Source organism: Papaver somniferum, chromosome 3 (assembly GCF_003573695.1).
Source record: "Papaver somniferum cultivar HN1 chromosome 3, ASM357369v1, whole genome shotgun sequence".
Classification (NCBI taxonomy): domain Eukaryota; kingdom Viridiplantae; phylum Streptophyta; class Magnoliopsida; order Ranunculales; family Papaveraceae; genus Papaver; species Papaver somniferum.
The window spans coordinates 16,309,085-16,321,631 of record NC_039360.1 but is presented as its reverse complement, the minus strand read 5'-3'; the positions used below and the strand labels follow the sequence as shown (position 1 = coordinate 16,321,631).

Sequence of the window (12,547 nt, the reverse complement as noted above, 5' to 3'; positions counted from 1 at the left end):
CTTAGCTATATTAGAGTTATAGCCACGCAAATGCTTAACCATGCATAGTGCTTGGCATGAGGCAAAGTTTTTGGCCACGTCATAGCTAAGAAATAAACCATGGTGGTTGCCTTTATCTAAAATTGTAGCTGTTTTTGGCCACGTCATAGCTAAGAAATAAACCATGGTGGTTGCCTTTATCTAAAATTGTAGCTAAACCTAAGCAAAACACCCCCACCACAGTGCTTTCAAGTCGAATCTATTTTCTTTCTAATTCTAACTGTATTAGTTGCAATGAATATCCATTATGTACTCAACAACACTTGACGAAAGAATGAGTAAAAACTCCTTTTGCAAGTAATTCAACATGTAAGATTCAAACACGCCTAATAAAAGAGTCGAAGTAATTCCAAAAAGAAATATCTAAAGTGTAAAGTACGTTGATCCATACTTTAGATCAACAACGGAACCCTTTTAAAGTTTCAAATTCAAAATGGATGACTTTCTTTTTCAAGTCTCGTTTTAGAAGAAGAAAAAAAAAAGTTTGTCGGCCCAATCCCACCTACTGTCTTTGCCTGCCACTATTTCTAAAGTGAAGGCGTGAAATTCCAAAAACTGAATGCCGTTATAAACATCAACTACTAACTTCATTTCCAACTTTCGCACAAATACTCAAACAATCAGTGAATGCTTTGTTTTGAATCTACCTACTTAGTCTCTTGAGTGATCTAGACTCTAGAGAGACAGACAAAAACAGAGGTGGTTGGATAGTTAGGTAGTTAGGTGGAAAATGACATAACAAGTGATGGTTATAGAGGAGAGTGGTGGTGTTAATGGTGGTGGTGGTGGTGGGAGGAGAAGAAAGAGGGGAATGACTGAAAAGCAAAACCAGTTGTATCCTCAATCACCAGCTGTTTCATTTCTTTGCTTATCATCATCAGCGTCGATTTTAAGGAGATCGATGAAGTCGTGTCGCCATTTCGGTCAGCAAAACGGAGTTATCTCGGCATTTCATCGGCTGGAGATTGGATGGCCAACTGATATCTGTCACATAACGCACGTCACGTTTGATCGTTTCAATGGGTTCCTAGGACTTCCGGTTGAGTTTGAGGTAGAAGTTCCCAGCAGAGTCCCCAGTGCCAGGTCTCTATATTCTCTCCTATTTCATTTTCTTGCTCTGCATTGAAATTTATGTTTTCAATGGCTTCGAAAATATGACAGAAAACCGATGCCTTCATGCAGTGCTAGAGTGTTCGGGGTCTCGGCCGAATCAATGCAATGCTCTTACGATTCCAAAGGGAATAGTGTACCTACAATTCTCCTGCTAATGCAAGAGAGGTTGTACTCGCAAGGAGGTCTTAAGGTGAGCGACTTCCACAAACAGCATACAAGATTATACTTGTCTGAAATTTGTTATTCATTTCCATGTGATTTGTTAATTTGCAGGCAGAAGGAATTTTTCGGATAAACCCAGAGAACAGCCAGGAGGAACATGTTAGGCAGCAGCTTAACAAAGGAATTGTGCCAGATAATATAGACGTGCACTGTTTGGCAGGTCTAATAAAAGCCTGGTTTCGCGAACTTCCTGCAGGAATACTAGACGACCTTTCTCCTGAAGAAGTTCTTGAATGTGACACTGAGGAGAAATGTACGGAGCTTGTTAAGCAGCTTGTACCAACAAAGTTTGCGCTGCTTAATTGGGCCATTGATCTGATGGTTGATGTGGTTAAAGATGAAGAATTCAACAAAATGAATGCACGAAATATCGCAATGGTCTTCGCCCCGAACATGACGCAGGTAATTGATTAGTCCGTTCGCTCAAGGATACTGGATGTAACTGTACATAACTTGTTTTTTGTTCGCTCAGATGTTGGATCCACTGACTGCTCTTATGCATGCTGTTCAAGTGATGAACTTGCTCAAGATCCTGATAATGAAAAACCTTAGGGAATGTGGTGCTACTGCAACAGACGGCAACTGCAAACTGAGGAAATCTGTTTCAGACATTCTTGGCCAAGAATAACTAGTGAATGTAAAACATGGCGATTTGAGTAAATGAATCAAGGAGCTCCTAGGAGGCAATTGAAAGAGCAAGGAGTGAAGGGTCTGTAGAGCAAGGAAAATGCGAGTTCGCAATAAGGATTAAGGGAAGCAGGAGCCTACTCCAAGGAAGGATGTGAATGCAAAAACTGACATAACTTTTCTTTCCCCTTTGCTGTGTAAAACTGAGGTTTGCGTGTGTTATCCGGGAACACTTCTCCGTAAGGTTCTGGGTTTGTGTTTGAGCCATGATTGTATCTGTAACTCAAAATAATCAGCATGGAGTATGGATTTGTTTGAGAGTTACTTGCTTGGATAATGTTTTAGACTTGGCTCCAATTCTGTTTGGAATTGTATTTTAGGCTTGTATTTCTAAGTCATTAGTATACTTAGAAAAGAACCATTTTTCTGACATTAATATCAACTGCTTAATTAAGTATGTCTCCACTTTCATGAACTTTCGTTTCTGAAAAAATTCTACTCTGCAAATTTAACATACATGTGAAGTCTACGACCGCCGAGCAAAGCTGTGTGCTAAAACAAGCCTAATGCTCAACTATTGAGGTGATTCCGTACTCTTTTATAGTGCAATGATTGCTACATTCGTCTATAACTCCTCTGTGTCTACAAGCTAAAAGAACTCCAACAAATGTAGTAATCTTATCAGGTCTAGAACTACAACGGGTCTCATTACATTAAAAAACATTCAAATCTTGCTCTGCATGACCATTCATTGCCAACCCATGAATCAAAGCATTCCAGCGCATGCAAATGTTCTTTCTCTTTTAAAATCCAGAAGACCTCAAAAGCCAGTTCAACATCCCCAAACTTAAGAGTACATGCCAATCACCGAAGACCCAAAAAGCGGAGTGATCTGAAATAGATTCTTATTAATTAAATGAAAAAGTGAAAGTAACACTTTTCCAGAAACGGAGGAAGTATATGCGAGTGAATCCGTTTTTCGGTTTGAAAGTCAATAAATTGTTTGACTAGTTCAAAGTCTATAAATTATTTATTTAGTTGCCATCTTTTTTCAACATTGATGATGGGTACCAGATCACTAGGGAGACAGGGTATCAGAATTCATATAAGACAAACTAAAAAATCATTTATGTTGTATGGTTTTGGTACCCTCCACAATAAACTGATACCCTCGCTAGCAGTCATGTTTTTTTCTTCTTTTTTTTTCTCTAAGTATGAGAATTTTATCCTTGCCAAATTGGGGTAAACCCAAATTAATTGGGGTATACCAAATGAAACAAAATAAGGTTATTTTGAAGTAAAACACAAAGCCTCTTAACCACATATTTACAAAATTGGCTAATCTACCCTTGATTAATTAATACTAATAGACTTTATATTATCCTCTTACCTTATTTACCTTTGAGAGATTATCTCCATTTACTTTGATTGTAAACACAAGAGATATTATTATGATTTTAATATATATTCTATCATGGGAGAACTCTTCTCCTCAAGGAAGTTATCATCAATCCAAGATGGTATCGGCCCCCCTAAGATCCTATTTTCCCTAAACCATTAAAATCAATGGCGACGGAACTACTGCAGCTCACAGACATTGCTGAGGCATATAGTTCTATGCATCTTCAGCAACCCGATGATGCTTTCTACATGGATACTGGCGCTACCTCGCATCTCACTGCTGATTCAGGTACTTTACATAACGTTTCCAACTCTAGTACTGTACGGTCTATCTTAATTGGCAATGGCAATAGCATTCCAGTTACTGCTAGTGGTACCAAGCTCATAAACCTCCCTTCTCGCACCCTTGAACTCAAAAATACTCTTGTTGTTCCCGATATTATCAAAAACTTAGTTTTCGTTCGTAAGTTCACCACTGATAATCGTGTGTCTATTGAGTTTGATCCGTCTGGTTTTTCTGTGAAAGATCTGAGTTCGAGGAGGATCATCCTTCGGTGCAATAGTTCCGGGGATCTCCACCCTATCACCAACTTTGCCGTGCCACCACAAATATCGTCCCAGCTTCCCACATCTCTCTTGTTGTATGTTCACCAGATATTTGGCATAGCCGCCTTGGTCACCCCGGCAAGGTTGTTCTAGATGTTCTTCGTACCAATAATTCTATTCATTGTAATAAGAATCAACATTCTAAACTTTGTCATTCTTGTCAAGTTAGTAAACATGTTCGATTACCCTTTTATGAATCAAATTCCAATACTTTTGCTCCATTTGATATCATTCACAGTGATTTATGGACCTCTCCACTACATGTTGATACCGGTTTTCGTTATTATCTTATCTTGCTGGATGATTTCACCAATTATCTTTGGGTTTATCCTCTAAAATTTAAATCCCAAGTCTATGAATTTTTTTTGGAATTTCGATCTCTTGTTCAAACACAATTTGAGCGTAACATTAAAAGTTTTCAATGCGACATGGGACGTGAATTTGACAACTCTTCTTTTCACAATTTTTCTCGTAATAATGGTCTAGTTTTTCGCTTCTCTTCCCCCCAAACTTCCTCTCAAAATGGCAAGGCCGAACGTATGATACGCCGTGTCAATGATATCACCCGCACCCTTATGTCTCACGCTTCCATTCCACCAAAATTTTGGGTTTATTCTCTCCTTATGGCTGTTTATCTTCATAATTTTCTTCCCACAAAAATCCTAAATTTTTCTTCTCCCGTGTCTATTCTCTATCAACGCCAACCAACATATGACCATCTTCGTACTTTTGGTTGCCTTTGCTATCCAAATCTCTCTTCCACAACTCCTCAAAACTCGCCCCCCGCTCCACTAAATGTGTCTTCCTTGGTTTTCCTCCCATCCATCATGGTTACCGCTGTAGGATCAGAATCTCGCAACAATAATATCTTAGCGAAATTATCAACAACACAACACAACAGCGTCGCAGAATAATTTCAGAAATGATATAATAAACGACGTCAGCTAAGATCATGAGAAAGATGTGATGGTCCTGCGAAAATTAGAGAGTTTGCGAGATTAAGATTTGTAAGATTGCGAGAATATCGCAAGTTATTTCCGAAAATAAAGGACAGATTAGCTGTCATCCACTATGTATTTCCCTATAAATAGTCGTTCAGTTGTAAAGGAAAGGAAGAGAGATCTTTTTTGAGTAAGAAACAAGTAAATAGGAGAGAGAAAGTCTAGAACAGAGGTCATTCTTGGTTCCTTTATCTTTTCTTGTAAGAACATTCAAAGATTGATCAATAAAATTAAGAGTGTAAACCTAAAAATGAGTTGAGTAATAATGAAATCATATGAGGGGTGTAGTGTAGGATTTCCTGCAACTACATAATGGCGCTAGAAACAGGGAGATTCAAGATCGAAAGTTGAAGATTGTTGTTGAGAATGTTCAAATCAAGAAAGTGATTAAATAAATCAGTGAACCAGTTAAAAGAAAGATGATTAGAATTAATGAAGATGACAAAAGATTGGAGTGTAATATGATAACAAAAACGATGGTCAATGAATTCCATGAAAACATCATAGGAAGAATACATAAACGAAATCTTGAAGGAATGAAGGTTATGGCGGTAGAAAAGACATCACCCTTGAAAGATTGGGAAAATAAAAAAAATTACATTCATGGCGGCAGAAATACCAAAAGAAAATTTGAACCACATATCTCCATTGGTTATTACAGTGCCTATTACGCGAAAAGAGAAGGAGACAACAACAAAATCCACGGGAGAATGGATATTGAATAGAACTTTAATTGATACAGGAAGTTCAGTGGATATAATATTTTATCATGCATTCCGGGGAATGGGATTTAAAGATGAAGAAATGTCCAGTTCAACATATTTTGTTCATGAATTTGGAAAATCCACAACAAAACCTAAAGGAGAAATAGTGGTACGAATTCCACTTAGAGAGATCGAAACACACGTAACACTATGCGTGGTGGATATGGAATCGCCATATAATATGTTGTTAGGAAGACCATGGATACATGCGATAAAAGTTGTAGTATCAACGTTGCATCAATGTATTAAGTTCCCTACACCAAATGGAATAGGTGAAATCAGAGGAGATGTTGACAATGCGAAATTATGTCATCAAATTGAAGTAAAGCATTATGAAGGACAAGCAAAAAAGAAACAATTTCGCAGAAAATTGGCAAAGGAAGCAAAGAAAGAAGAAAAATTTATAGTATATATGATCAGGGCAAAAGAAGTCAAATGTGAAAGAAGTTAAGAAAGGACGAAGAATAGATAAGAAGCAGATGCTGCAATTTCTATCACAAACAGAAATTCGCACAGATGGTTTGAGATGGAGCGAGTAAGCGATAGGACACGGGTTCGATTTCGCAGAGACACATATTTTTCATTTTCTTCTCATTTGCATGGGAGAATAAAAGAATAAGAGAAAAACATTGTGCGTTTATTTCGCAAAGAGATTCTTGAACAGTTGGTCAAGAGAACAATATGTATGTTCGTGGTCGCAAGTTCCAACTTCCCTGCGAGCATAGTTTTCTTCTTTTTACAGATAGCGAAAAAATAAATAATTTCGCAATATTGTTTCATTATTTCGCAAACAAGAGGTAGCACAGTTGGTCAAGCTTCGCTAGAGTGAGTTGTAAGACTCGAGTTCGAATCCCTCATCAAGCTTAATTTTTCGCACATTTTTGAAATCCTAAAGGCGAAGAAATAGAATAAAGTACAACATTGTGTGTTTCTTTTGCAAGCAACAAGTAGCGCAGATGGTCAGAGAAGGAGTATGCAAACTAGAGGACATGGGTTTGATTCTCCCTGCGACCAAATAATTTTTTCTTCGCAAATATTCATTTCGCAGAGTTGATATTTGATTACTTCGCACAGTCTTTGATTATTTTGCAAGAGAGGGTTAGCACAGTTGGTCAAGAGGCATGAATGCAAGCAGCAGGTCGCGGGATCAATTCTTGCTTCTCACATGTTTATTTTTATTATGCGAAATTTATATAGAATTGCCTCTTACACAGTTGGAATTTGATTACTTCGCAAGAACTTTGATTATTTCGCAAAAGAGGCTTAACACAGTTGGTATGGTGCGAGAAAATCCAAGAAGCAGATCAAGGGTTCAAGTCTCACTTCTCACACTTCTTTTTGCTGCGCGAAATTCATACATTCCAAGGCATTTATTCACTTCGTTGACAACAACAACAACTCAATAAGTACCACTTCCTTGAACATTTTACTTTATACTAAGAACAAATAAAAAGATTTTTGATTTGATTTATAAAAAGCGATTCAATCGCACGATTACAAAGATTTCAAGATCTCAAAAATTATAAAGATTACTAAGATTTCAAGATTACAAAGACTTCAAAGTTACAAAGATTGCGAGATTTCAAGATTACAGAAAACTGAGAAAATTCAATTTATATATTTCTCTAGAATATTTCTTTTAAATATTTTTGATTTGATTTACAAAACGCGATAGAATCGCAGAATTACAAAGATTTCACAACTACAAAGATTTCAGAGTTACCATGTATTAGAATTTCTATTGAATATTTATTTTGATTCAAATGATATGATATTATGAGAATGAAAGAATGAATAAAAAAATGACAGAAATAAAAAGATGAATGAGAGAATAAAGAAACCCGAACATTTTGCAGAAACAAAGAGACGCGAAAATTTCGCAGAAACGCGAATAAAATTTCGCAGATAGGGGCGAACCTTTATGGCGTACACCCTAGTTCGCGAATAAAATTTCGCAAGAGGCAAATGTAAGACCTAAAGTACGTCATATAAGGGGGTACCTGTTGCATGGCTCAGGGAAAGGTTACACCGCCCCCGGAACCTGAGTCATGGAGATTTGGGGTCAATAAATCCCATCCGGGAGAGGCACCTTGGATTCTCAGCTTAAGCATATGACTTAGGTTGGGATACTAAGGTAATCAGGACTCTCCCAAGGAGTGAAGAATCTGATCAAGGCGCCGAGGTACACGGTTGAGTCAAGAGTGTCAGGGGCGTTTGAAGCGTCCTTGCCATTCTTGACAAGTCTTGGCTTATACTGCACTCGGCCTGAAGAAAACCCCACTTAGGGTGCAGTCTCGTAACCATAAGCACTATAGGTAAAAGGGATAAGAGGCTGCGAAAACAACTTGTTGTTGTTAAGACTGGATGGGAGGAGCTAACCTTGTATGGTAGAAGTACGCCTCCTTGAAGGGGCAACCAGGGGGGAGATAAGGGTGGCACCCTCCATTAGGGAGCTGATAAGTGTCTTAAGACGCAAATGTCATGAGGCTTTTTATTCGCAAGGGTATTAAGGCTTGTCATATTTGTGCAACAATCCTGAAGAGGCAATATTACAAAAGAAAAAGATAAGACGAGATCAATGGGTTTTCGCATGAAAGTGCGAAGACGTCCTGCGATTTCGTCGCAAGACGGAAATGTCATGGGGCTTTATTTTCGCAAGAATATTTAGGCCTGTCATATTGTCGCAACATTCCTGAAGAGGCCACAATACAAAAGAAAAATTTAAGGCAAGATCAATGGGTTTTTGCATGAAAGTGCAAGGACGTCTTGCGATTTTGTCGCAATGACAAGAGGTGGCATAATAAGACCTTTAATTAGGAAGGAAAAATAAGACCACACAGGAATGAGATTTTGAAAAGAATCAAAATTCACTTCGCATAAGATTGCGAAGTTATACATAATTAACTGCGAAATTGAGGCATAAAATAAGAAAAACTTCTAAAATCTCTCATTTGGATACAAATAACAGAGGCAAGTATGGGAATGAATGAAATTAGAAAATATTATTTGTCTCTATTTCATAGATTTACTGAAAGATTCAAAAATTAATGATTATGTTGATTAACTGTATTGCAAGGAAGAATTGTTTTAATGAATGCAGGTCAAAATGAAAGAAACACAAATATACAGAAAGAAGGAATAAATATACAAGTATTACAGAGAATCAAAGAAACAAACAAAGACTACTTCTTAGTTGATCCTTCATTATCTTCATCATACTTGTTCCCTTCTTTGTCTGCGTCAGAATCTTCATCACCATCAGAATCTTCATCACCATCAGATTCTTCATCATCAACTTCGCTATCAGAGATAATCAGACTGGGCGTATTCTGTGGGATTTCTTCCAAGAGACAAGGATAATTAGAATGTGGGATATTATGATCGTCACAAACCATTTGGATAGTTTGATTGCGAAAATGCATAGCATCATTCTTAAAATTCACAACAGTGATCTTGATTTGATTCTTTAATCTAGAATACTTGTTGTTGCGAGAAGAAAGATTCTTTGCGAGTTCCTCCTTTTCAGCTTCGAGTTCCTCAATCTTTTTATGATATCTACTTTCAGAATCTGCGAGCAAAAGACAATCCATTATTAACTTGATGAAAATTCATAAGAAGCAAAAGATTAGTAAAGAAGAGCAGTTAGTAACCTTCTCTGTCAGAAATCGTATCTCTAATCAAGGCTGTATGCTCAACTTTAAGACTAACATTTACACCTAAATATTTTCTGGCATCATCTAAGATTTTCGCAGCCCAAACAAATTCGTCCTCATTACTTATAAGAAGAAGAGAACGAATTTATTTTCCCTTTCGCAGAGTTCGATGTTCTTGCGGCTAGCTTCATCTCGTTCAAGTTGAACTTCAAGAAGAGTCTCTTGGAATTTCGCCAAAGCCTTAGAACCTTGATCAGAGATGCGATCCTTATCATCTATGAGATCGCTAATTTTGGTTCTTAACTCATTGGTTTTCTCTTTAGAATCAAAAAAGAGACGCTTAAATCGGTTGGCTAAGCCGAAACTAGATCTATGGTCAATTTCTAAGAGGCGAAATTTAGATCTAAGCTCATTTAGAGAAAGAGATGAAATTCTATCATTTGAGAAACTATTTAAGGAATTGTTAAGACGCTCAAGAAGGGTATCATTATCCAAGGCATTAGGAAATGAACGAAGAAGGGTAGCTTCATCAGAAAGACCATAAATGTCTGCAAAAAGGATCATTTAAATAAGATAAAACAACAGGAGGAATGAATGAAGGGAAAAGAGAAAAGTAATATACCGTAAAGCTGATTATTAGCTTGCTGAAGACTAGAGATTTTGTTCTTCTACGAAGAAGAATCAATTTCTAGTTGTCTATTTTTCTCGCGAAGACCTTTAACTTCAGCTTCCAATTCTTCATTCTTTGTGCGAAATTGAAGATTCTTCTTTTCAAGATTTTCGCGTCTCCTCTCTAGATCCGAGGCAACAACGAAAGAAGCTTTTCCAGCCTGCGAGAAAATATAAAAAATATTAATATAGAAAGAGATTTTGAGTTATGACAATGAAGAAATAAAAGGATAAAAATATACCAGACTATTGAGGGAATGCAAGAAGTAGAGAGTCACTGATCTAGAAACTCCGCAAAGAGAACTATCACCATCCAGCAAAGGGACATCGCAAATTGTAGCGAGAGCCTTACAGGTGTTAGCGAATTGGCTATCTCCCATTCCTTGCAGAGAATCAGAAAAGAGGCCAGAGAGCTTTGCCATAGAAGATTCAGGTGGAACGTCTTCACTTGCGACAAGATCATCATTGTCCTCATCATCCTTGTCACTTTCGAAATTTTCATGAGGAGGAATATTTGAAGGAGAAGAAGAACTGACTTTCCTTTTCTTTGAAGGAGGAGCAGTTGATTTTTCTTTGCGAAGAGCACCTTTACCTTTATCACCAGTCTTCGCAACATCAGCAGGCTCTTCTATTTCAGCAATAATCTTCACACACAGATAGAAATAAGAAATGGAAGCAACAATATACTATTTAAAATCACAAGAGAAAATTTCTTACCTCATCTGTGTATGAGAGAAGAGCTAACAGAGTACTAGCTTTCCCAGTCCTATAATAACTATCTTTCAGTTTTTGGATCTACAAAATGTCGCAAGAGTTAGCGAACAAAATAATAAAGACAAATAAAGAAATATAAAGTGAGCTAAACAGGAATAAACATACCTCTTTCTCCTTCTCGGGCCAAGAGAAAACCCAAGGCTGATAAGCAGCGAGATTCGCAGGAAGAACATTTGACCCAGTAATGTAAGGTCCTTTTAGCATTAAAGGAAAAACACACCATTTATCATCTTTGGATTGGTGAGGAGTTGTGTTTTTACCAGAATGCCAGTCAATATCTTGCATGATAATTTTAGCTTCATCAATGTTATCTTTCCTTTTTAAGCGAATACCCCAGCGAGTATTTTCTTTCTTCATGGAGATCAGTTCATAGTTCTCAAAGAAACTCGCTACTGTATATTTCTCAGAAATTATCTCTAGGTCTGCGAATTTAGGATCCCTAAGTTCTTTGGAGTACAGAGATCCTTTACCAACACCACGGTTAGCGAACTCTAGCATCAGACGGATGCAGTCCCCACTCAGTTGGAAGATAGCTCGCGAAAATCCCGAGTGAACGAGAATTTCATAGAATAAAGGAAGATCTGGGTCATAAAGAGGAATAGGGAGACCTGCGAGAATCTGACCTAGCGAAATTATGATTGATTGATCATCACAGTGCTGGTCAGAGAAAAGTTTGACAGAAAGAATTGACTTGGCATTTTCACCAGGAATGGTAGAGAGTGTGAAACCTTTATCAGCAAGATCTTTTTGGACATATTTTAAATTCTTCTCATGTCTATGACCACTTGGAGCCATATTTGAATATAGTATGGGAATGAATAAAAAGTAAGAAGATTGAAGGGGGGGAAATTATAGTAGCAGAACTTGCAGAAGAATAACAGAGTTGCAGAGATGAGAGAATGAAAAGAGAAGAGAAAGTAAAAAGAAAGTGGAAAGAAGAGTAAGAAAAGTATATAAAGGAGATTTATTTTTACTCGAAGAAATAAACACCATTAAGACGAAAATACGTGAGCGGTTGAAAAGCAGCGGTTACAGAAGACGTGTCAAGAAACAGATGGAAGAAAGAATACGTGTGATAAATGCAGAATATGAAGAGATGAACAACTGCGGCATTTCTCACATCATTATCTACTTCGCAGAAAAGATATGAGAAGAGGAAAGATGTAGGATCAGAATCTCGCAACAATAATATCTTAGCGAAATTATCAACAACACAACACAACAGCGTCGCAGAATAATTTCAGAAATGATATAATAAACGACGTCAGCTAAGATCATGAGAAAGATGTGATGGTCCTGCGAAAATTAGAGATTTTGCGAGATTAAGATTTGTAAGGTTGCGAGAATATCGCAAGTCATTTCCAAAAATAAAGGACAAATTAGCTGTCATCCACTATGTATTTCCCTATAAATAGTCGTTCAGTTGTAAAGGAAAGGAAGAGAGATCTTTTTTGAGTAAGAAACAAGTAAATATGAGAGAGAAAGTCTAGAACATAGGTCATTCTTGTTTCCTTTATCTTTTCTTGTAAGAACATTCAAAGATTGATTAATAAAATTAAGAGTGTACACCTAAAAATGAGTTGAGTAATAATGAAATCATATGAGGGGTATAGTGTAGGATTTCATGCAACTACAACCGCTGTCTTGATCTTGCCACCAACAAAATCATCATTTCCCG

At 37.2% G+C, this 12,547-nt stretch overlaps 1 protein-coding gene across 1 annotated transcript; it reads left to right on the top strand.

The window, feature by feature from the left end:
* The first annotated feature begins 650 nt into the window (after nt 1-650).
* Nucleotides 651-2,458, top strand: LOC113355400 (rho GTPase-activating protein 2-like). Its single transcript, XM_026598253.1, has 4 exons — nt 651-1,122; nt 1,201-1,342; nt 1,426-1,776; nt 1,847-2,458. The coding sequence occupies exons 1-4, from the start codon at nt 785-787 to the stop codon at nt 2,000-2,002; spliced, it is 987 nt and encodes a 328-aa protein (XP_026454038.1). The 5' UTR covers nt 651-784; the 3' UTR covers nt 2,003-2,458.
* The last annotated feature ends 10,089 nt before the right edge of the window (nt 2,459-12,547 follow it).